Source organism: Grampus griseus, assembly GCF_964374135.1.
Source record: "Grampus griseus genome assembly, chromosome: 1".
NCBI classification, from domain to species: domain Eukaryota; kingdom Metazoa; phylum Chordata; class Mammalia; order Artiodactyla; family Delphinidae; genus Grampus; species Grampus griseus.
In genome coordinates, this window is record NC_139017.1 from 165,601,693 (window position 1) to 165,627,278 (window position 25,586).

At 47.9% G+C, this 25,586-nt stretch overlaps 1 protein-coding gene across 1 annotated transcript; it reads left to right on the plus strand.

Moving 5' to 3' along the window:
- Positions 1-2,197: 2,197 nt before the first annotated feature.
- LACTBL1 (lactamase beta like 1) lies at positions 2,198-21,198 on the plus strand (the record flags this gene model as incomplete). The annotated part of the gene is made up of 7 exons (XM_082673657.1): positions 2,198-2,218; positions 9,823-9,958; positions 11,129-11,238; positions 13,287-13,444; positions 14,457-14,695; positions 19,508-19,613; positions 20,217-21,198. 7 exons carry the CDS (start codon positions 2,198-2,200, stop codon positions 21,196-21,198), a joined length of 1,752 nt encoding a protein of 583 aa, XP_082529783.1.
- Positions 21,199-25,586: the final 4,388 nt, after the last annotated feature.

The window sequence follows — 25,586 nt, forward strand, 5'->3', positions numbered from 1 at the left end:
ACCGCAACTAGAGAAGAAAAAAAAAAGCCCACGTGCAGCAACGAAGACCCAACACAGCCAAAAATAAAATTAAAAAAAAAAAAAAGATCCAAAAGGCTTGCCTCCACCATTCACATACTTGACCCTGAGCATAAGCAAAATAGAATAACTCAAGCCACGGGGTGGCTGGGAGGCAATTGTGATGTTCTATTGAGATCATGAAGTAGAAGCTGGCGCAATCCTTGAATTGCAGAGGAGCCTTGCTCCTCAAAGTGTGGTCCACAGACCAGAATGGAGTTTGTTTGAAATGGACTCTCAGGTCCCACCCTGACCCACTGATTCAGAACCTGCAGTTTAACTCGATCCCCAGGCTATTCCTACATTCATTTATAATGAGATGGAAACACAGTGGTCTGGGGCAATGATTCTCAACCTTAACCACACACTGAGGAGTTTTCAAAAAATCGTGATGCCCTGGGCTGCACCCCTGGGGACCTCTGGGGCGGTGGGATCCAGACTAGCGGTTTTTACAAGCTCGCCAGGTAATTCCAATGTGCAGCCATATCTGGTGCCAAGAAGGCAAATATATTTTCTCTTTTGTGCCAACTAAAATCAGTGGATAGTGACTTTCTAAAGTTGTGGTGTAAAACCCAAGTTATAAAAAGAAGCTAACCTTGGGACTTCCCTGGTGGCGCAGTGGTTAAGAATCCTCCTGCCAGGGCAGGGGACACGGGTTCGAGCCCTGGTATGGGAAGATCCCACATGCTGCGGAGCCACCAAGCCCGTGCGCCACAACTACTCAGCCTGTGCTCTAGAGCCCGCGAGCCACAACTACTGAGCCTGCATGCTGCAACTGCTGAAGCCCGTGCTCCTAGATTCCAGGTTCCGCAACAAGAGAAGCCACTGCAATGAGAAGCCCGCACACCACAACGAAGAGTAGCCCCCGCTTGCCGCGACTAGAGAAAGTCCATGTGCAGCAACGAAGACCCAACGCAGTCAATAAATAAATAAATAAATAAAATAAAGAGAAGCTAACCTTAACAGAACCCTTACTAGGTGCCAGGTCCTGGGCTACCTGCTTTGCATACACATTGCTGTTTAATCCTCACAATAACATAGATATCATCCCAATTTTATAGATGAAAAATCAAAGAGGGCCTGACTTACCCAAGGCTACACAGGTAGTTACAGAACTGGGATTTGAACCGAGTTATCCGAATATGTAACAACTAGGCTGACCCCAGTGGTCTTCAAACTGTGTTCTTTGGAGCCCAGGGTTCCTCAGAGGTAGCTGAGGAGCTGGTGTGGGGGATGGCAGGTCTGGGAGGCCTGTGGGTCGGGCTGAGGCTGTTTCCTGGCAGTTCCCATCATCTCTCCTACGCACACTGGGCTTGGCAGACACTCCTTCTGGAGAGAGCATACATTTGCCCGCTAGCCTGGAGCATTTTGGGTCACGAGGCGCCACACAGTCCCCCTGACAGATGTGCCCCACTCCCGGCTGCTCGGGGACCCCAGGAACTAATCCCCATAGCGTAAGACACACAGAGGGATTAGCACTGGGAAATCAGGCGCCACATCTGCCAGCCCCTGGGGAGCCTGGGTGAAGCCTGCGCCTCAGAACCCAGGATGTCATTCCTGTCCCCTGGAACACGGGGGCTCCCGGAGGCACTGGCCAACCATGGCCGGGTCTGAATTGCCCCGTCCTTCCTGAGCCTTCCAGAAGAGGGTGAGTTGGGACCACGCACCCACGGGTCTGACAGGGTTGTTTCTGAGGCTTGAAGAAGGAGGAGGAGCTGGAAGCAGAGGCAATGGCAGGGAGGGTGACCAATTGTCCCAGTTTCCCCTGGACTGAGGGGTTTGGGACTTTCAGTGCTGAAATCAGGACAGACTGGGCAGACCTGGACAGTTGGGGTTTTTTTGAATTTGTTTCCCCTTGCCTTTGAGGTGGAGCTTCATGAAATGGAGACATGATCCCTACCCTAGAAAGCCTCAGTCTGATGGGGAAACAACATGGGAAGATGCATTAGTGTCTGGGAAACAGCGAGGACTTCTGGGTGCAAATCCCCCATCCTTGTCTTCTTGCATTTCTCCAGCCCCCTCCTCTCTTTTCCAGCCTCCAGGACCTCTCTTTGCCTTCTCTCCACTGACTCAGTTTCTTGTTCACAGGGTCTCCTGGGCTATAGAGCTGACTCCTCAAGGGGCTGGAATCTTCCACACCATGGAGAGAATGAAGACCCAGGTGAGGCATAGCTCCACAAAGGCTTGCTTCAAGCATTGACCTAAATCATAAATCACCCCTCTATCACCTTCATTGTCATCACTAACGTTTCTAGAGTTTATACCGCAGGCCAGGAACCATTTCAAGTGTTTGCTGTGTATTGACTCATCAAATTCTCAAAACAAACCAGAAACAGATCCTCTTCTTTTTCCTGTCTCAAGGGCCCTGACTGGAGTGCCCCCAACTCATCCCCAACTACCTGTTCTATGAAGCTTTCCTCCCCCTCCCACCCCGAGGCTGAGCTCATGGGTACCTCAGAGCCCCCAGAGCCCTCTGACATGATCTGTCTACATCTCTCTCCCAGAGAAATTATTATGACTCCACTAGCTACCAGTCTGTGAGCAGCTAGTTTCAAAGGGCTTTGCATGCATTTTCTCATTTACCCTCATCTAAATTCTATGAGGTGTAGGAATGATGGCCATTCCCATTATACAGACAAGGAAACTGAGACTCAAAGAGGGGAAGTCATTGGTCCACAGCTAATAAGGGCAGAGCCAGAATCAAGTCTCAGGCCCCAGAGCCCTTGTGTCTGACCTCTTCACCATCCTGACGGCTCCATGAGGGACAGATGTTAGCCAAAGGGCGTAGCACTGTGCCCAGCACACAGCCAGCTCCTGGAGATTGTATTCTGAATGAATGACTGGACAAGGAGTGCTGTCCCAGAGTGGCCAGTCGGGAGAATAAAGGTGAAGGTTTCTGGGCTGCAGACCACCAGGGGAAGGAGCTGGGTGAACTGCGTTATGGGTGGGGTTTGGGAGAGCCTGGATCTCCCTGAGCAACCCCTCCGCCAGCGTTTTCCAGCTGGGAAGAGAGAGGAGAGAGATGCCAGGTGACATCTGCAAGTGTCAATGTGAGCAGCTGGTGAGCACCTTCGACATTAGATACTGACCCCACCTTTGTGTCTATTGGAATAAATTCTGAGACTGGAGACAGACATGAGATGAGGCTGGGCCCCAGAGGAGGGCTGCACATTGGGGATGCAGAGAACCCAGTCACATGTTGGGGGGGGGGATGCATAGACAGGGCTAGAATCCCAGCTCCATCATCCACTGCCAATGACCTCATCGAGTCATCGAATATCTGTGAATTTCATTCTGTTCCTGAAAATGAGAGGATGATGCTGTGTCATAGGTACTTGTTAAGTGAGATCAGGCTGCCCTCGACCAGGGCACCCTCACAGGGCTTGCCCCAGTGGTCCTTTGCTCATGCTCAAAGAGGGGCACCTTCCGACTCCCCTCCCACACAAACCCACGGCAATGCCAGAGAGCCTCCCCATTCACTCCTGTGGCTGAGGTGCAGACTTGTGTCTGGTGTCACTCCTCTGACACCCAGGTGGAGACAGCCTAATGCTCTCAGGATTTTTAATGGCTTCATTTAAAAAAACCTGAAGTACAGTTTATATGCATTAAAATTCACTCTTTTAGGTGTACAGCTCCATGTGTTTTGACAGATACATATGGCCCTGTAACCACCATCACAATCAGGATAGAGAACAGTTTCATCACCTTCCCAAATTCCCTTCTGCCCTGTTGTAGTCTATACCATCCCTACTCCCAGGTGGCCATTGATTGTTTTCTGTCCTTGCAGTTTTGCCTTGTCCAGAGTGTTATGAAAATGGAATTATATAGTCCGTAGCTTTTTTTTAAAAAAATGTTTTTAAAATTTATGTGTTTATCTATTTGGCTGCACTGGGTCTTAATTCCGGCACATGGGGTCTTCGTTGCTGCAGGCCAGATCTTCGTAGTGGCGTGCCAGATATTCATTGCTGCATGCGGGATCTTTAGTTGAGGCATGTGGGATCTTTAGTTGTGGCACGCGGGATCTTCAGTTTTGGTATGAGAATTCCTAGTTGTGGCAAGTGGGATCTAGTTCCCTAACCTGAGCCCCCTGCATTGGGAGTGCAGAGTCTTAGCCACTGGACCACCAGGGAAGTCCCTATAGTCTGTAGCCTTTTGAGTCTGGCTTCTTTCACTTAGCATAATGTATTTAAGATTCATCCGCATGATTGCATATATCAATAGTTTGTTCCTTTACATTGCTGAGTAGTATTCCATTGCATGGATGTACCATAGTTTGTCTATTCATTCACCAGTTGAGGGACTTTTCCGATCTTTAGAAATTATGAATAAAGAATGGCTTTGCCAAAAAAAAAAAAAAAAAAGAATGGCTTTAATGTGAACCCTAAATTCTAGAGCTCGAAGATACTTTTGAATTCAAATGAGGTTTCCAGATGTAAAAGTAAACTCTTTGTAAATAACCCAGCCCTCTCCAACAGTTAAAGAAGTGGAGGTTCAGAGAGGGGAAGGGACTTGTCCAGAGTTATAACTGACTCAGGAAGGTAGGGCTGAGATTTGAACCCAAGTCCTTCCACTTGCAGGACAACATAAAGTTCAAAACATACTTCCTGAGAACCTGCCAGAGCCAGGTGGAGTGCCGGGTGTTGCAGGCATCAAAGCCAAGGTCTTGGTGCTGGAGACACTCACCACCTTATCAGTAATCAAGAAAATGCAAACTAAAAGTAGCAATGAGAATCACAGGTGGTGAAAGTATAAATTAGAACAACTTTGGAGAGCAACTGGATAGTATCTGGTTAAGCTGAAGATGGCTATATCTTACCACCCAGATATTTCACTCCCAACTAAAATGTATAAAATGCTCACGTCTTTAAGGCAGCCTGGCCCCAGAGTCCATGCTCTATTACACTATGAAGTATAGTCATACAGCAGCATACTCTATAGAAGTTAAAATGGATAATCCAGAACTACATGTATCAAATTGGAAAAAAAGTAAGTTGAAGGAGGATAATACAGTAGGATATCATTTATATAAGTTTTAAAATCTGAAAAACAATACTATGTGCTGCTTATGGATCCATAAACACATAGTAAAGGAATAAAAACATGCCTGATAATGATAAACACCAAGATCAGAATGGGTGTCACATGTGGGGAGAGGGGGAGAAGATTGAGATCTGCAAAGGGGACAGAGGGCTTCAACTCTACCTAGAATGTTTTACTTTCATGCGTTCATTCATTTAACAAATATTTATTAGGGACTGCTATGTTCCAGGGACCGTTCTAGTCACTGGGAATACTACAGTGAACAAAACAAAAAAAGTCCCTGTTTTCTAATGGGATGGGATGAATAGACAACAGACTAAATAAGTAACATAGTATTTTTTATTTTTTTTAAAAATTATTTATTTGGCTGCACCAGGTCTTTAGTTGTGGCACGCAGGATTTTTTTTTCTTTTTTTCGTTGCAGCACACAGCCTCTTTGGTTGCAGCATGTGGGATTTTTAGTTGCGGCATGCGGGATCTAGTTCCCTGACCAGGGATCGAACCCAGGCCCCCTGCATTGGGAGCATGGAGTCTTAATCATTGAACCACCAGTGAAGTCCCTAGTACTTTTTAAATATGAGGAAAATATCATAAAATGTTAAGATTTAATCAAAGTTGGATGGTGGGTGCTCAAGTGTTCATTATATTCTCCATATATTCTTCTCTATGCTTGAAATATTTCATAAACTTAACAGGCCAGCAGGGCTTGGTGAATGGCTGGGGGTAGGGATTGAGGGGCAAGGAGGGGCCAGGGAAGACCCTGAAATTTCTAGCTTGTGTGACTTGGTGGAAGCAGGTGCCATGAAGTGATGTTGAAAATATTAGAGAAGGAGGAGGAGGGAAGATAAGCAAGTTTTGCCCTGGATGTTGGGTTTCAGAGGTGTGGGGACTTCCAGGTGGAAATATTTGGTAGGCAGTTGAAAATGGTAGTCTCAAGTTCAGGGGAGAGAGCTGAGCAGAAGCTGTAGAATCAGTAATCATTAGCACATGGCTGGTATCCTTGTGCATGAGATCACCTGGGGAAATTACGTCTTTCAAGAAATTTGTCCATGTCATTTAAATTGTCAAATGGATTGGCATAACATTGTTCACAATACTTTCCTGTAGGATCTGTAGTGGTGGCCCTCTTCCACTTCTGATTAGGTAATTTGTCACCTAGGGATTGTGTGTGTACTGAGGAAAGAGGAGGAGGGGAGCCAGGTACACTATATTTGTAGGACAGAGGTGAAGGAGGAGCCCTTGGAAAGGGAGATAGGGAAAGAATAGTGAATGCAAGATTTGGTTAATACCCACCTCCTCCGAAAAGTGTAATCCCCAATAGGGTAGGAAACATTTTCTTCGCTGTTTATCAGTATATCTCTAATATCTGGCTCAGTGCCTAGCACATAGTAGGCATTCAATTATAGCTAATGCATTATATAGTGTTTACCATGTGCCCACCACTGTTCTAAGTGATTTATATATATATATATATATATATATATATATATATATATATATATATATATTTTTGGCGGTACGTGGGCCTCTCACTGTTGTGGCCTCTCCCGTTGCGGAGCACAGGCTCCGGACGCTCAGGCTCAGCAGCCATGGCTCACGGACGCAGCCGCTCCGCGGCATGTGGGATCCTCCCGGACCGGGGCATGAACCCGTGTCCCCTGCAATGGCAGGCGGACTCTCAACCACTGCGCCACCAGGGAAGCCCTAAGTGATTTATAAATATTAACTCATTCAATCCTTGCAACTGAATACAAATAGGTACTATTATAAAAAATCATTATTGTGATATAATTCACATACCATAACATTCACCAATTTTGTGTAGAATTCTGTGGTTTCTAGCATATTCACAATGTTGTATAACCAGCACCACAATCAATTTTAGAATCTTTGCATTACCCCCCAAAAGAAAACTACCCGTTAGCAGTCACTCCCCATCCCCCTGTACCTCCAGCCACTGGCAACCACTAATCTACTTTCTGTCTCTGTGGATTTGCCTATTCTGGACATTTAATATAAATGGAGTCATATAACACGTGGCCTTTTGTGGCTGATTTACCATGTTTTCAAGGTTCATCCATGTTGTACTACTTCATTCCTTCTTACGGCCAAATAATCTTCCATTGGATATACCGCATTTTGATTACCCATTCATCATTTGATAGACATTTGGTTTGTTTCTACTTTTTTGCTCTTATGATAATGTTGCTATGGACATTCAAGGACACATTTTTGTGTGAGCATATGTCATCTCATTCACCAGAGTCAGTAGAGATAGCCTAGTGGTTAAGGATGCCAGATTCTGGAGCCACCCTGTATGGGTTCAAGGTCCAGTTCTGCCACATAATACTGTGTGGTTTTGGGTAAATGGCTTAGCATATGTGACACTCAGCTTCCTCACTTGTAAACTGGTGGTAATAATAATACTGTCTCATGGGATATTGTGAGAGTTAAATGATTTCATATGCATAAAGTACATTAAAGTCCTTAGAATATTACCCCTCACATAGGTGCTACGTTTTTTGTCTCAAAACAACTTTGCAAGGTTATTACCTTTCCTACTTTACAAATGAAGAAACTGGGAGTTGCCAAAGGTTTTATGGGTCTTAGGGTAGTGTATCCTGGATTTGGATGTGGGTTTTGCTTTGCAAGGGTATCTTCTGTGACTGAACATTTCAGAGGCCCGAGTGTGAGACCCAGCTCTCCAGCAGCTGGCTGCTTCTCACTCTTCGATGATTTGTACTACTCTCACCCATTCACTCAGCAAATCCTCACCACGCCCTGAGCACAGGTCAGCCACTGAGCACAGCAGAGAGATTGTGCAGAGTTGGGCTGGCCAGGAGAGCTAGGCCTTAAACACCAGCATGCTAGCTCCCCAAGGGCAGGAATTCTGATACTGGTACACTGCTGAGCCCCCAGGGCCTGGAACAGTGCTTCTCACCTAGTAGGTGCTCAATACAGAGCTGTTGAAAGGATGAATAAATGAAACAGAGCCCTCAATCCTGGGACAAGGTCCTGAATTTTGAATTCCTTCCCAGCTCTCTCATTCTGCAGGCCCTCTAGGAGGGACAGAGAAGGATTAGGGGAGACCAGGGAAGAGTCCTTTCACATCAGAGTTTAGGTTACAGCAGCAATGAAGATAGTTCAAAAGAGACGTAAGACACATTAAGACATAAAGGTGGAGAGCCAGGCAGATTGGATCTGAATCCCAGCTTTGCCACTGCTGTGCCCTGTGACCTTGAGCAAGTCCCCTAACCTCTGTAAGCCTCATTTTATCACCTCTAAAATGAAAGTGCCCAAACCAACTTCATGAACAGACTATGAAGTGTGGTAAGATAATACCTGTTAAGTGAATAGTGCAGGCCCAGGCTTAAAGCTGGCACTCAACATATGATGTTTATTATTTTTTAGACAAGTCCTTTCCTTCCTGTAACTTCAGTTTGCCAACCTGGAAATGAGAAAGTTCAACAAATGACTGTGAAGGCTCTTCCAGAACTTTGGTTGAGCAGGCCAGAGACAGAGATCAAATGCTAGCTCTGCAACTAGCTGTGTGACCCTGGGCAAGTCATTTAACTTCTCTGAGCCTCATCTGTAACATCAGGGCACTGAGGGCGCCTACCTCACAGGGTGCCATGATGCGCCTCTTAAGAGGCTTTTAGCACCGTGTCTGGGACACTAACTGGAGGTGGTACTGTGTTTCCAGGATTCTAAGTTGGCTGTGAGGGAATACATGGTTCTTCCTGGGGGCCAGGTCGCCACACACACTTTCTCTTTAGATTCCTTGCCACCTCCCCACGCGGCCTCTTCCTCCTCCCTCTCTTGGACTTCAGGCCTTGGTCTCATCGTCTTATGCTCCTTGCTTCCTGCCCTCGCCCACCTCCCAAGCCACACTTGCTCAGCCCACGCACCTGTCTGAGGAAAAGACCCCATTTCTCTGAGCTCCACCCTTTCTTGAGCTTTCCAGGCAGGTCCCTTTTCACTTCAACGGTTTTTATACTCACTTGGCAGAGAAACATGGGGGGCGTGGCGATGAGACCAGCCACAGCTGGGAGACACCAACCACACATTGGGAGCCTTACGCAGGCCCACTGCAAGAACACACCGTTGGTGGAGGCTTGGGAAAGTGGGTGTGTGGCGAGGCATGGGGCGAAGCAAGTCTCCTGGGAAGCCTTGTCCTGTGTTCTCAGGACCCACACATTCCCTCCACAACATGTACCGAGCAACCAGGATAAACCAGAGGCCGTGGAGGACAGAGAGTGAGGAAGTGGTCCCTCCCTTGGAGAACTCACACTCCATGAGGTGGATCAGCTAACAGTTGTAGAACAACTGTATTAGAGAGAAAGCTGGATGTGCACCACAACGGAGGCTTGTGCCTAGTGCCCTGTTGGGGACTTGGGTGAGGAGAGTTGGGGAAGGCTTCATGGAGGAGGTGGCATTTCAGCGGGTCTTAGATGTTTCACTAAGTACATAGGAGAGAGAGGGCACACCCAGCAGAGGGAACAGGCTATGCAAAGGCACAGAGATGCAGAGGTGCATATGGGGCAGAGCTGTTGAAGGGGCAATCCTGGGAAGGCCCTTGGTTTTACAGGTGTGAAACTTACCCCAAGCTGTGGGCTCTCCTGATGTCTGGGTGAACCTAAGGCATAGGAGGGGCCAGGGCAGGGGTCCCTCTCTCCTCCCTCTTGCTGACCCCCTTGGGGGTGTGCCTTGTCCTTCCCCTTGCAGGCTGGCCGGCAGCTCAGCCTGCTGAAAGGGAAACAGAAGTGGCTCTTCCCGGTTTCCTGCAGCTTCTTCTTTGTGCTCTCTGTGCTCATGACTGGCTGCTTCCTGTGGCAGTATTACCTCCCCAAGCTGAAGACCGGTGAGTGCAGGAACACCCTTGAGTTTCCCCCCACCTCCGGAGGTCCCCATGGGCTTTGAGCCACCACTCCTGATCTGAGGCAAGAGGGAGGACCATTCTGACTCCAGCTCTCACTAACTGTGCATCTTCGGGCCAGTCATGTGATCTCTCTGCGCCTCGATGCCCTTCTGTAGTAACTGAGGATCTAATACCACTGGGGGTCCCTTAAGCCATCGACTCCAGGGGTAAAACTCAGGATCCCCCCAAAAGTGCAAACAGTGTTTCCCTTGCTCTTCCTTGGGCCCCCAAGGTGGGATCTCCAGGCCCTACCTCCCTTTAAAGGCACTGCCCCAGCTACATATAAGACCCTGGGAGGAACATGTCCACGTGTCCATGGACAGCAGCTGCCATTTCTTGGTCTCTCCATCCTGGGCTGGTCAAGGCTCAGCAAGTGAACCACCACTGCTGGCAACGCCAGGCTCATGCCCTAGGGCCAGCCCTCCCAGCTGGCACAGCCTCACCACAAGATGCCAGCCATGGGCAGCCAGAGGCAAAGGGCAGAGCATGCCCAGGAGGAGACAGCACAGTCCTACACTCACTACCTGCTGCCTGGCCTTCGAGACACCAATCAGGCCACAGGCGCCTGTTGGTAGCCCTTCTCTCTTCGCATGACGAGCTTCCTCCCTCCATGTGGTCAGCAGACTTAGACAAGTTCCGGCTCTGTGGGGCAGGCTCAGCCACATCTCTACCGTCCCCCTTTCTCCAGTTCTGATTATATATAAGGGTGGAGAAGTGGACTCAGGGCCCCACTTAGGCTTCAGGCTTAAACCACCAGGAACAACTCATTTCATCCCCAGAGCTGTGCATCTGGGCATTAGGGTTTGAGTCCCATCCTACTTTTGTCCATGTGTGTGGCTTTCTTGGAAACGCAGGGGGAAGGTGTGGACCTTGGCAGGGCAGGATTCAGGCTGTGAGACCATCACAACGGCCTCCAGACCTCCCTGCATCCTCTAAGGACAGTGTGGGGTGGTAAGGGTGTGAGAACCCCCCAAGAGTACAAGAACCACTCTTCTCTAAACCTTCCACTGCCTCCTGAGATCACCCAGAAGTGAGAGAAGACCCAGTGGGCAATGACCCCTAGACTACTAACCTGATCTCTGTCCTCCACTCACCATGTGATGTTCCCTCCAGGTTCCTTGGGACCAGAGGTGACTTCTGCCCCCGTGAGGATGTGTCCCCAGCACCCTGAGCCTGTGCCCCTGGCCCACCCCCTCCCCGTGTTGAAGGAGGCCCTGAAAAAGGTCAGTGATGAGCCAGGAGAGAACTGGCTGTGTGGGCTAGGCCCGGTTGATGAAGGGGAGGGCATATCCTCTGAGCTGGTAGTGGCATTCATTCATTCATTCAACATATAATTCTTTTTCTAAAAAATTAATTAATTTATTTGGGGGCACTGGGTCTTAGTTGTGGCACATGGGATCTTCTCTGTGGCATGCATGTGGGATCTTTAGTTGCAGCATGTGGGATCTAGTTCCCTGACCAGTGATCGAACCCAAGCCCCCTGCATTGGGAGTGCAGAGTCTTAGCCACTGGACCACCAGGTATGCCCCCCAACATACAATTCTTGAGCACTTACTCTGCGCTACACACCAGGGATGTGGCAGAAGAAGATACTGTCTTGCTCTCAAGAAGCTACTAGTCTTGGAACAGTCAAGATAGTAAATATTTATAACACAGGGGTAAGAGTGAGGATAGAGAAAGTTTAGGGTACATGGTGACACAAAGGAACTGGACTTGGGGTCAGGGAAGGCTTCTGGAGGAAGTGGTGTCTAAACTGAGAGGTGAACAAGGAGTAGATACTCAGAGTATATGTGTGTGTATAATGAGGGAGCTTGGGGGTGTGAAAGGTGTGCTTTAGATAGAGGGAACAGCATGTGCAAAGGCCCAGAGGCAGCAGGGTCAGTATGAGGCATATACAGAGAGGATATTCAGTCTGGTGGGGCCATTAAGTGGGGGTGGAGAAAGAGGAGATAGGAGAGGATCACAGAGGCCATTGAAAGACGATTAAAGACCCCACAACACAACTTTTACCGTTGCAGAATGGCTTAACACTAGAGGGGGCTGTCAGCCAGCTCTTGTCTGTGCCATTCTGCCATTCAGACCCTACCCACTTGGGTCACTCACCTTAGGAGACACACAGATCAGAAGTGTATGTGCAGCAGCCTGGTGGTGGTGGTGGGAGATGGTTTGAAACTTCATCCGAGGAACAGTTGAAGGGAAGGAGGGTGATGTGTCCACATAAGAGCAGGCGTGGGCCAGTGCAGAGAGACACAATCACTGCCTGCAAATACACAAAAAGCTTTTGTGAAGGAGAGAGAGCAGAAGCACGCTATTTGGCTCCCAGGGGTCAGAGTAATTAAAAAAAAAATAAAGCAACAATAATAACCATAGCAACCTTCTAGTGAGCACCTGGTACATGCCACGCACTGTGCTATCTTCTCTATGTTACCACCTCGTGAATCCCTAGCTAAAGAGGAGGAAACTGAGGCTCAGAGAGGCAAAGTTAGTGCAGGGGTGGAAACTACAGGTAGACTGAGCTCAATTCAGGGAATGTAAAATCTCTTGGCAAGGAGGTGCTGGAGTTAGCATAGGGTTCTAATCCTGATTCCACTAGCCATTAACCACCAGGGCAAGTCACTTCATATCTCAAATTTTCTCACCTGTAAAATGGGGAGAAATCAGCAATGACTTATGAGGATTAAGTGAGACAATGTATGAAAATCATTTTATACTGTGTCTGGCATGTTGTAAATGTCTAGTAAATGTCAGCTGTTAATCACCATCATTATACTACATGACTGAAAATAATGAGGTATTTTCAATAAATGTTCAAAGACAGCGCTAGGGGCCCTCTATAAATACTGAATTCTCCAACACTAAGGGGTCAGACTCAGCCTGTTGGAGGTTTTTTAGGGCATCAGACACAGGTTTGATTAGATCAGGGGTTTTAACGCCTCCCTCCTCTTACGTATTTCCAAAGAAATGTTTCTTTGAACAAAGGTCTTATGAGGAAAACTTACATACAAAACAGTTTCCAGGGGATCTGCTCTGATTGCCGCTGGGTGGGGTCCCCACCCCATGGGACACGGTCTGAGAACCCGAGGTCTGGAGGCTCACTGGGCTCCCTTCCAGCCACTAGGGGGAGAGAATGGAGGGGAGTCAGGTAGGGGGTGCTGTGTACAAGGTGCGGTATGTGAATGGTACGGTGTACAGAACCACATGGGGCCTGTGGGTGGGGAGAGGGGCCTGTCTCTGTACCTGTACTCTGAGGCACCCGCTCTTCTCTTCCAAGGTGGACAGGATCCTGCGGCAGGCACTGTCTGCCCCAGGCCTGGCTGCTATGTCTGCAGTTGTCATCCACAACGACACTGTGCTCTGGACCGGGAACTTCGGGAGGAAGAACGGTTCAGACCCGGCTTCTGGGCCCCCCAATGAGTACACCATGTACCGGTCAGCTGGGGGACCACCAGGGTCTTGTGGAGGGGGCGAAGAGTGGTAGGACAAGGGGAACTTAGGAGGTAGGGGGACTCAAGAGAATCATGACTGGGGGTCTTAGCTGCCAGGGCCCTTTATTAAGTCTTGGCAATTTTATAGATGAGGAGACTGAGGTCCAGAGAGGACCAGTGAGTGCCTAACATCACACCACAGTGGTAACAAGTCAGGAAGGAATCCCTTCTGGAGAGCCCTTATCCTAATGCCTCCCAGACTAGAAAAGGCTCCCTTATGTCCCACCCCACACCCCTTCCACGTGACACTAAAGAACCGTAACCAGTTCCTGGGCCCTCGACCTGGGTCTCTGCCAGTTGGCAGCGGTGGCCCAGATGGAAGCAACTTGGGACAATCTGCTGCACACCCAGAGTCTCCCCTCCTGGGTGCTGCCTGTAGGATCCTCAGAGCTCACAGTGCCAAGTGAACACATTTGCTCCCTGAGATACTGTGAGGATTGCAGGGCTTCCATTCACACTGCACCTGCTATGTGCCAGGCACAGGGCAACAATTATATCTGTTATCACTTATTGAGCACTTACTACCTTCCAGGTGTGTTGCCAAGCACTTTGCAAGCACAATCTGTTCGATCCTTTCTACAACCCATGAAACAGACAATGAAACTGAATCTCAGAAAGGTCTAGCACTTGCCCAAGGCAACTCAGCTGGTGAGAGGCAGAGATAGGATCCCAACCCAGGTCTGTCCCAGGGAGCGAAGTGCCTGGTGAAGGGCCTGGCATGGGGGAGGTGCTCGAGAGTGTCCATCTGGTCCAGGCCCACTGCCCCTGGTAAGTTCTCAAGCATCCCAAAGGCATTCTACAGAGGCTGGTGGATTTCTGTCTGAGATGCTGAATAAGGGTGGACTCAGTGCTTTCCTAATTATGCTAGAAAGTTGGAGGCTGGGGGTGCAGGGTGGAGGTGGGTCGTGAAGCCAACAGGATGCCCTCTGCACCCTTGTGCCCCCCACATTGTCCAGGATCTCCAGCATCTCCAAGATCTTTCCCGTGCTGATGCTCTATCGTCTGTGGGAGGAGGGCGTCGTGGCCTCTCTAGATGACCCTCTGGAGCGGTACGCCAGCACCTTCACCATTAACAACCCACTGGGCATGGCATCAGCGCCTGAACAAAAGAGCCTGATGGATGGTCTGCAGGAGGTGGGCCCAGCCCCAAGGCCTTCACCTGTCACCCTCCGAAGGATGGCCAGCCAGCTCTCAGGTGAGTGCCTCTGAACTTAACGTAGCTCAGCCCAAACCATTTCAGGTAGGGGAACCAAGGAGCAGGTTCTCATCCAGCCAGGCTGGGCCCACTCTCTGCTCTGCTTCCTGAACTGGCCATAGCTCCCTCTCATCCTTCCTGGGTGGCGGGCCAGGGGTAGAAAGATCGGGTGAGTTAAAAGCTGAGGTGGGGCTTCCCTGGTGGCGCAGTGGTTGAGAGTCCGCCTGCCGATGCAGGGGACGTGGGTTCGTGCCCCGGTCCGGGAGGATCCCACATGCCATGGAGCGGCTGGGCCCGTGAGCCATGGCTGCTGAGCCTGCGCGTCCGGAGCCTGTGCTCCGCAACGGGAGAGGCCACGGCAGTGAGAGGCCCGTGTACCGCAAAAAAAAAAAAAAAAAAAAAGCTGAGGTAAAACCTGGGAATTTAGGTCAAGTGGACAAATGAGGATCTGTTGGAAGGTCAAAAGCAAGCTGACAGGTCAAGATCTGCTTATTAGATCAAGAACAAGTCAACAAGTGAATATTTGTTGACAATTCTACAAATTATATATATAATTTGAATATAATATATATTCTACAACTATACGTTAATTTCCCTTAGTATATAAACCATTACAAAGACCAAGAACCCAACAGAAAAATGGGTAAAGGATAGGAACAGAACAGACAGTTCACAGAAGAGGAATATAAATGGCTCTTAAGAATATTACAAAATATTAAAAGATGCTCGACCTCATTCATAACAAAATAAATGCAAATTAAATCTCCTGAGACACATTTTCCTCTTATCAGATTGGTAAAGGCCATAATGGTGGGTGTACTGAGTTGGTGAAATTATGGTGAAATAGGCCCTCTTATACATCAGTGGTGGAAATTTAAATTGGTGCAACTTGGGACTTCCCTGGCGGTCCAGTGGCTAAGACGCTGTGCTTCCACTGCAGGGGGCACAGGTTTGATCCCTGGTAGGGGAACTAGGATCCCACGTGCTGCGCTGCACGGCCAAAATAAAGAAAAAAAAAATTGGTGCAACCTGTGTGGAGGGTAATTGGTAATACCTGTCACAAAAATGTATATATCCTTTGACTCAGAAATACACTTTTAGGAAATTCTCTTACAGATGTATTCACACATGTGCGGTATGAGGTATGTACACAGTTATTCACTACAGCACTGTTTGTGATAGTGAAAAAAAAGATTGAAACAACCTAAATATAAATAGGGGAGTAATTAAATAAACTATGACAGAGTTATACAATCAGATACTACTGTAGCCCTAAAAAAATGGGTAATAACGTTCCTTGTGTACTGAGATGCACATACAATCTTAAGTGGGTAAAAAAGCTCGTAACAGCATATATTGTAGCTACCATATGAATAAATAATATATACACATATAATGTATATATGTATATGAATGTATATGTATAATCCATTTGTAATGTATCTGTTATATAACATATATATTTATATACACATATATTACGTGTGTGTGTATATATACAGATATATATATAAAAATGGGTACCACCTATTTTTGGAAGGGAAAGGGATTGAATCACTGGGCTGCCTCCAGGGAGGGGAACTTGGTGGCTGTGGAGAAGAGTGGGAGGAAAATGTTTCATTGTATACCCTTTGGTGTCTTTGGACTTTTGAATCATGTAAATGAATTACTTATTAAAAACAAATTATATAATAATAATGATGATAATAAAAGATGTGCTAACAAGCCAAGATGAAATCTACGTGGTGGAAGGGCAAGGGCAGGCTGGGATACTGGAAGACAAAGCCAGTGAACAGGAATTGGGCAGGAACGGGTGGGAGGGGGGCTGTGCTGCATGGTGACTGACCCAGCCAAGGAGGAGAAGGCAGGCACCAGCTGCACCACCCCAAAATGCCTTCTATTGTTCATATTTGCAGTCACCAACCCATCAACTCTAGATGGTAGGAATCCACCATAAGTGCCTACTATTTCATCATTTTACAAAGTGCGTTCAGGCCTGAGGTCTCAGTCTGTGGACATGGCTGGTTAGCACTCCCATTAGCACATGGTGAACCTGAGGCTCTGCCAGATAGTGGAACCTCCTGAAGTCGTCCAGGCAGGACAGGATCAGAGCCTTGGGGGAGGGTGGCCTAGTGGCTAAGGGCATGAGCACTGAAATTGATTCCAGCTGTGTGATCTTGGGTAAGTCACGTAACCTCTCTGAGCCTTGTCTTACTCCTCTGTAAAAGGACTGGTTCATGCTATTTTGCTGTATTAAATGTGCTAATGAATGTCAAGCACTTAGCAGAGTACCTGGCACACAGCAGTACTTGTCAATGTAGCTCTGGTTATTACAGCCAAGGGTAGACCTAGGTTTATGGAGGCCTGATGTAGATATAATTTGGGGGTCCTCTTTAAAAATACAATACTATAAATTCAAACTTGGATACAGGCCTTGGAAGGGGTCATACAGGTGAGAGGCTCTGAGGATTTTGCTCCATGAGCCTCCTATTAAATACACTCCTGTTTATAACCTGACCCCAGGGCTCCCTCTAAGGGTACACTGTGGATTCTTCTTCATCTGCACCCAAGGGACCCAGCACAGGGGTCTTGTGTTTGTGGTCAGTTTAAAAACACCCTACACGGGCTTCCCTGGTGGCGCAGTGGTTAAGAATCCGCTTGCCAGTGCAGGGGACACAAGTTCGAGCCCTGGTCCGGGAAGATCCCACATGCTGCGGAGCAACTAAGCCCACGTGCCACAACTACTGAGCCTGTACGCTGAGAGCCCATGCTCTGCAACAAGAGGAAGCTACCGCCATGAGAAGCCCACAACTGCAACAAAGAGTAGCCCCTGCTCGCCGCAACTAGAGAAAGCCTGCATGCAGCAACGAAGACCCAATGCAGCCAAAAATAAATTAATTAAGAAAAATGCAACCCCCCCAAACAAACAAAAAAGCCCACCCTACGTGTCCCAAAGCCCACCAATTGAGCATACAGCTGCTTGAATGACTCTGTTATATGTTCCCAGTATTTTTTTTTAAAAATAAATTTATTTATTTATTTTTGGCTGTGTTGGGTCTTCGTTTCTGTGCGAGGGCTTTCTCTGGTTGCGGAGAGCGGGGGCCACTCTTCATCGTGGTGCGCGGGCCTCTCACTGTCGCGGCCTCTCTTGTTGCGGAGCACAGGCTCCAGACACGCAGGCTCAGTAGTTGTGGCTCACGGGCTTAGTCGCTCTGCGGCATGTGGGATCTTCCCGGACCAGGGCTTGAACCCATGTCCCCTGCATTGGCAGGCAGACTCTCAACCACTGCACCACCAGGGAAATCCCCCAGTACCTTTTATGATTGACCTTCACCCTAATCTAGAGCTTTCTCCCATTCTTGGAGCTTTTCATCCATTCTTAGTTAAGTTTTGTAACACCTCACAGGGAAACCACTGCAGGTGCTTCAGCCCACTTCAAGGTGAGCAAGTAGAGGCTCAGAGAGGTAAAGCATATGGTTTGGGCCACACAGCAAGAAGTGTTAGAGTCAGAATTTAAACCCAGGACTTGGGACTCCATCCCCCAGCTGCTCAGGCCAAGAGCCTGGAGTTAGTTATCCCTGATTTCTCTCACTCCCACACCCTCCACATCCCCTCCAGTAGCAAATTCTGTTGGCTCCATTATCAAAATATGTCCAGAATCCAACCACTCCTCACTCATCCAAACCACCAGCATTTAGACATGGATTTTTGCAAGTCTCCTTACAGGCTTCCTGGTGTCTGCCATTGCCCCCCAAAGTCTGTTTTCACATAGCAGCCAGAGCAACCCTGATATATGTCAGATCACATCGCTCCTCTGCTCAAAGCCCTACAGTGGCCCCATCCCAATCAGAGAAAAGGCCAAGTCCTTGCAGTAGCCTATAGCACCCTACAGGATCTGGTGCCTGCACCCCAATATCTCTCACCTCCAAAGTCTCCCCTTTTCTCAGTCCTTGCCAGCCACACTGGCTCTTTCCTGCTGATCCTCAAACATGCCCACAGATTCCTGCCTCAGGGCCTTTGCACCTGCTCTTTTCCTCTGCTTAAGACATTCTTTCCTCACAGAGCTATGTGGCTCTCTCCCTCACCTCCTCGAGTTCTCACCTGCTCAAGGGTCACCTACCCTGTGAGGCCTTCCTCTGACCACTCTGTAAAAAATAACAATCCCTCCTTTCATACATGGAATTATTTCCCTCCACAGCATGCATATCTATTTGCTTCTTGTCTGTCTCCTCTGCTAGAATGCAGACTCCACACGGGCAGGGACTTTGTTTTGTTCACTACTGAATTCCAGTACCCAGAACAGTCTTTGGCACGAAAGAGATGCTTGAACACTATTGTTGAGTGAATGGGTGGGAAGAATCCTAATCCTGTGATCCTGTCAATACTAGTCACATCCAATAAACAGAAAATTCCAAGTGGCTGGAGCAGCCAGTTCCACAAAACCTATCTGGGCAGTGACCTCAAGAATTTTATGGAATCAGATATCTATGGTTGATGATAATAATTATTTTTTGAGCAATTACTATGACCAGGAACCTTGCTAAGCATTTGATTTCACCAAATCCTCACACCAGCCATATGACATAGCAATTATTTCCCTCATGTTACAGATGAGGGGACTCTGGCTCAGAGAGGTTAAATGGCTTGCCCAATGAAACACAGGCAGGATTAGAGTCTATGCCAGAGCTTTTTTTTTTTTAAAGGTGATCTTGTTATCTTTCAACTCATGGAAGGTGGGGGAGGGGGTACAGCCAGGGGCCCATCATCCCACCATCAGCTGACCCAGCAGGTCTGACCACTGCTCCTCCCTAGGGCTGCCCCGAAGGCTCCGTTCCACTTCGCTGCTGTGGAGGGGCAGCACCCAGGAGGCGCTGAACCTGCTCAAGGATGATGTGCTGGTGGCAGACCCAGGAACCAGGTAAGGAGTGAGCCCTGATGCCCTACCAATGTTAGGAACCTCACAAGGTGACATACCCCTCCTGGGAGAGAACCTATGTCACCTCATCCTAGGTGGTCAGAGCCAGGAAAGACCTCGCAGGTCACTGATGACAACCCCTGTTCCACAGCTGGGGGGACTGAGGACCTTAGAGGGATGGCAGAGCAAGGCAGCAGGGAGCTGGGCCCAGATCCAGTCCTGTTTGAATCTCATGTTTTTCCCATTAATCAACTCAACATTTATTGAACACTTACTCTGTGCTTGGAATATGTTAAACTGAGATATAGCAGCAAACGAATCCAACCAGGTTCCTCCTCATGGAGTTTGCATTCTTCTGAGTGAACAGTGAACATTCTTATCAGTGAACAGATAAACAAGATAAATACAGACTTTGCCAAGTGCTGGAAATAAATGGGATGCTGATGAGATAGGGAGTGGATAGCTGGTGTAGCCAGCCACTGAACAGAGAAGGCATCAGAAACTCTGATGGCTTTGCAGACAGTCTGAGCAGGTGGGAAGGGTTTATTTAGGGCCTGGAGATGTCCATCCGAGGCTGCATCCTAGCTTCCACCCCTCCTCTTCCAGATGCCATTACAGCACGCTGGCCTTCTCGCTTCTGGCCCATGTCCTGGCAGCCCACACCTCCCAGGGTGACTACCAGCACTGGATCTTGGAGAACGTGCTGGAACCGCTGGGGATGGAAGACACAGGCTTCGATCTGACACCTCCTGTGCGTGCCCGCTTGGCAGCTGGCTTTTATGGCAGCGGGCGGCCGGCGCCGCTGTACGATCTCGGCTGGTACCGCCCGTCGGGCCAGATGTACTCCACCACCTCTGACCTGGCCAAGCTGGCCATGGTGCTCCTGGGCAGCAGGCCCCAGCGGCTTCTGCGGCCAGACGCGGCTAAGACACTACTGGCACCGCTGCTGGCCTGCCCGGGCGCCTACTTCGCCAACGAGACTGGCACACCGTGGGAGTTCCATGCGCAGCGGGGCTACCGCGTGGTGCGCAAGGACGGTGACCTGGATGGCTACGCCGCCACCTTCTCCCTGGTGCCGCCGCTGCGCCTGAGCCTCGTGCTGCTCCTGGCCGGGCCGAGGCCGCCAGGGCCTGACCTCGTGGCTCAGGTCTACGATGTGCTTCTGCCGGCTATGGAGAGCGCCCTTCGTGAGGCCGCGCTCAGCCCGGCTCCGCCGCCCAGCGCACGACCCTTCACTGGCTACTTCACTTTTGCCAATTTGACTTTCTACGAAGTGCGCGCCGGGCCGACGGGCGAGTTGCACCTGCGCCAGTTCGGGCCCCGCGTGGAGGCGCTGGTGCCCCCGGCGTTCCGCACGTTGGCGCTGCGCCACCTGCGCGGCCGCGTCTTCCAGCTGTATGTGGCCCGCGAGTTTCCGTGCGCACTGCCGCTGGGTGACTCCTGGCTGTCCCTCGAGGCCCAGCATGGGCAGCTCGTCAACTTCTATCCCTTGGACCACCACGGACTTTCCCCCGGCTTCGACGTGCCGGGCCTCAACACGTACCGGGTGATGCGGCTGTCTCACAAACCAGTATTCAAGACCCAGTGACCCCTGTTCAGAGCCTCCCCTTCTCTCGCCTGGCAGCTTTCCATCCTAGTTCTGCAAGGTAAGGCTGTAGGGATGTCTATTAAAGAACTAAGGAGTTGGCAAAGTGGGAAAGGGCCGTGCTACTCAAAGTGTGGTCTGTGAACTACAGCCGGTGGCGAACTGTTTGTTATCCATGGGAGAGGAAGAGTTTACAGAAATTTAGTGAGCATTTAGAAACTTTAATAGCGAATTGACAGAGTACTTTTATGTCTGTCAAATCTAAGAATATGGTCTAGCATTGTGTCTTTTAAAAATCAATCTTATATGTATGGAAACACAAAAGACCCCAAATAGCCAAAGCAATCTTGAGAAAGAAAAATGGAGCTGGAGGAATCAGGCTCCCTGACTTCAGACTATACTACAAAGCTACAGTAATTAAGACAGTATGGTACTGGCACAAAAACAGAAATATAGATCAATGGAACAGGATAGAAAGCCCAGAGATAAACCCATGCACATATGGTCACCTTATTTTTGATAAAGGAGGCAAGAATATACAATGGAGAAAAGACAGCCTCTTCAATGAGTGGTGCTGGGAAAACTGGACAGCTACATGTAAAAGAATGAAATTAGAACACTCCCTAACACCATACACAAAAATAAACTCAAAATGGATTAAAGACCTAAATATAAGGCCAGACACTATAAAACACTTAGAGGAAAACCTAGGCAGAACACTCTATGACATAAATCACAGCAAGATCCTTTTTGACCCACCTCCTAGAGAAATGGAAATAAAAACAAAAATAAACAAATGGGACCTAATGAAACTTAAAAGCTTTTGCACAGCAAAGGAAACCATAAACAAGATGAAAAGACAACCCTCAGAATAGGAGAAAATATTTGCAAATGAAGCAACTGACAAAGGATTAATCTCCAAAATTTACAAGCAGCTCATGCAGCTCAATATCAAAAAAACCCAAACAATCCAATCCAAAAATGAGCAGAAGACCTAAATAGACATTTCTCCAAAGAAGATATACAGATTGCCAACAAACACATGAAAGGATGCTCAACATCATTAATCATTAGAGAAACGCAAATCAAAACTACAATGAGGTATCACCTCACACCAGTCAGAATGGCCATCATCAAAAAATCTGCAAACAAGTGCTGGAGAGGGTGTGGAGAGAAGGGAACTCTCTTGCACCGCTGGTGGGAATGTAAATTGATACAGCCACTATGGAGAACAGTATGGAGGTTCCTTAAAAAACTAAAAATAGAACTACCATACGACCCAGCAATCCCACTGCTGGGCATATACCCTGAGAAAACCATAATTCAGAAAGAGTTGGGCTTCCCTGGTGGCACAGTGGTTGAGAGTCCGCCTGCTGATGTGGGGGACATGGGTTCGTGTCCCGGTCCGGGAAGATCCCACATGCTGTGGAGCGGCTAGGCCCGTGAGCCATGGCCACTGAGCCTGCGTGTCTGGAGCGTGTGCTCTGCAACGGGAGAGGCCACAACAGTGAGAGGCCCGTGTACCGAAAAAAAAAAAAAAGAGTCATGTACCACAATGTTCACTGCAGCTCTATTTACAGTAGCCAGGTCATGAAAGTAATGAAAGTGTCCATCGACAAATGAATGGATAAAGAAGATGTGGCACATATATACAATGGAATATTACTCAGCCATAAAAAGAAACAAGATTGAGTTATTTGTAGTGAGGTGGACGGACCTAGAGTCTGTCATACAGAGTGAAGTAAGTCAGAAAGAGAAAAACAAATACCGTATGCTAACACATATATATGGAATCTAAAAAACACCCCTAAAACCCAAAAAAACTGGTCATGAAGAACCTAGGGGCAGGACGGGAATAAATGCACATACCTACTAGAGAATGGACTTGAGGACACGGGGAGGGGGCAGGGTAAGCTGGGCCAAAGTGAGAGTGGCATGGACTTATATATACTATCAAATGTAAAATCGATAGCTAGTGAGAAGCAGCCACATAGCACAGGGAGATCAGCTCGGTGCTTTGTGACCACCTAGAGGGGTGGTATAGGGAGGGTAGGAGGGAGGGAGACGCAAGAGGGAAGAGATATGGGGATATATGTATATGTATAGCTGATTCACTTTTTTGTAAAGCAGAAACTAACACACCATTGTAAAGCAATTATACTCCAATAAAGATGTTAAAAAAACAACCTTATAGAGTTATAATTTACATAAAAGGAAATGTACACATTATTGGGGTACATTTTGATGATTTTGACAAATGTATACCCCTCACCACAATCAAGATATAGAAAATGTTCATCATCCCCAAAACGGCCCTCCTACTGCTTTGCAGTCAGTCCCCTCCCCTGCTCTCAGGCCCGGGCAGCCACTGGTCTACTCTGTCACTTTAGATTAGAATTTCTTATAAATGGAATCATATAGTGCAGGCTTTTGTGTCTGCTTTCTTTTGCTCTGAAGGATGTTTCTGAGGTCCATTCATGTCCTTGTGTATATCAATGTTTTGTTCCTTTTTATTGCTGAATAGTATTCAGTTGTATGGCTATGCCACCAAATTGTTTATCTATTCACCTTTTGATGGATATTTAGGTTGTTTCCAGATTGGGGCTTTATGAAAAAGCATTCCTGTATAAGTCTTTTTTGTGTGTGAATACATGCTTTCATTTCTCTTGGGTAAATATCTAGGTGTGACTGCCATGCAGTATTCCAAAGCACTGGTACCGTTTTATGTTCCTGCCAGCATATGCAGTGGTTCGGTGTCTCCACATCTTTCCTACCACTTAGCATTGACAGTCTTTTCAATTTCAGTCACACTAGTGGTTGTGAAGTCCTGTCTCACTGTAGTCCTGTGGTTGTTTTGTTTTGTTTTGTTTTGCCAAACCGCGTGCCTTGCGGGATCTTAGCTCCCTGACCGGGGATGGAACCCGTGCCCCCTGCAGTGAAAGTGCTGAGTCTTAACCACTGGACTGCCAGGGAAGTCCCACTTTTTCCTTGTATTAATGGTGTCTTTTGAAGAGCAAAAGTTTTAAAATTTTGAGGAGTCTTATGCCTGATGAGTCTAATACCAAATTTGGGCTTGCATTTTGCATGTCCTTTTAAAAATTAAACATTTAATTTTGAGATAATTGTAGTTTCACATACAGCTGTAAGAAATAATCAGTGTACCCTTTATCCATGTTCCTCTCATGGAAACATCTTGCAAAACTATAGTACAGGGCCTTCCCTGGTGGTCCAGTGGTTAAGACTCTGTGCTTCCAATGCAGGGGCCTGGGTTTGATCCCTGGTCAGGGAACTAGATCCTGTGTGGAGCAACTAAAGATCCCGCATGTCCCAACGAAGATCCCTCGTGCCGCAACTAAGACCTGGAGCAGCCAAATAAATATATAAATAAATATTAAAAAAAACTATAGGACAATATCATAAGCTAGTTATTGATGTTGATACTGTCAAGATACAGAACATTTTCATCAGCACAAGAATCCCTCCTGTTGCCCTTTTCTAGCCACACCCACTTGTTTACCAACCCACCCTGTCCTTAAGCATTGGCAGCCACCAGTCTGTTCTCCATTAATGTAATTTTCTCATTTCAAGAATATTATATCAATGGAGTGATGGAAGAAATTTTCACATATTGAGGTACGGGGAAGTCATTCTGGCTTACACATACATGGTTTAGCTTGACTTTGTGGCTTATCAAACATACACTGTTGCTTTCCTCTAACCATTAAAGAAAAGGATGCATTGTCCAGAAGTAAAGAATTCCGTTTTGAAGACAGAGATAAATGCCTCCCTTCCTGGGATGTCAGTGCTACTACTTCTTTGATGATTAGTCTCCCTCCCCAGGCACCAAAGCCATACTGACTTCCTATGTATGTACAAATCTGTATTTTGGGAGAAACTTTGAAGGAATGTACCCCTGTCATGTTTGATGTTCTTTGTTCTGACAAGATATAAAATTGCACTGAAAAACATGCTCTCTGGAGCAGTTCCTCAGAGCTATCTGAGAGTCTGTCTCCTGCGCTTTGGTCCTCAGTTTGGCTCAAATAAAACTCTCCTTTATTCTTTTTTGTTTTTAATTAAATTTATTTATTTTATTTTTGGCTGCGTTGGGTCTTCATTGCTGCGTGCGGGTTTTCTCTAGTTGTGGCGAGAGGGGGCTACTCTTCCTTGTGGTGCGCGGGTGTCTCATTGTGGTGGCTTCTCTTGTTGCGGAGCACAGGCTCTAGGTGCGCGGGCTTCAGTAGTTGTGGCTCACAGGCTCCAGAGTGCAGGCTCAGTAGTTATGGTGTACGGGCTTAGATGCTCTGCCGCATGTGGGATCTTCCTGGACGAGGAATCGAACCTGTGTCCCCTGCATTGGCAGGCGGATTCTTAACCACTGCACCACCAGGGAA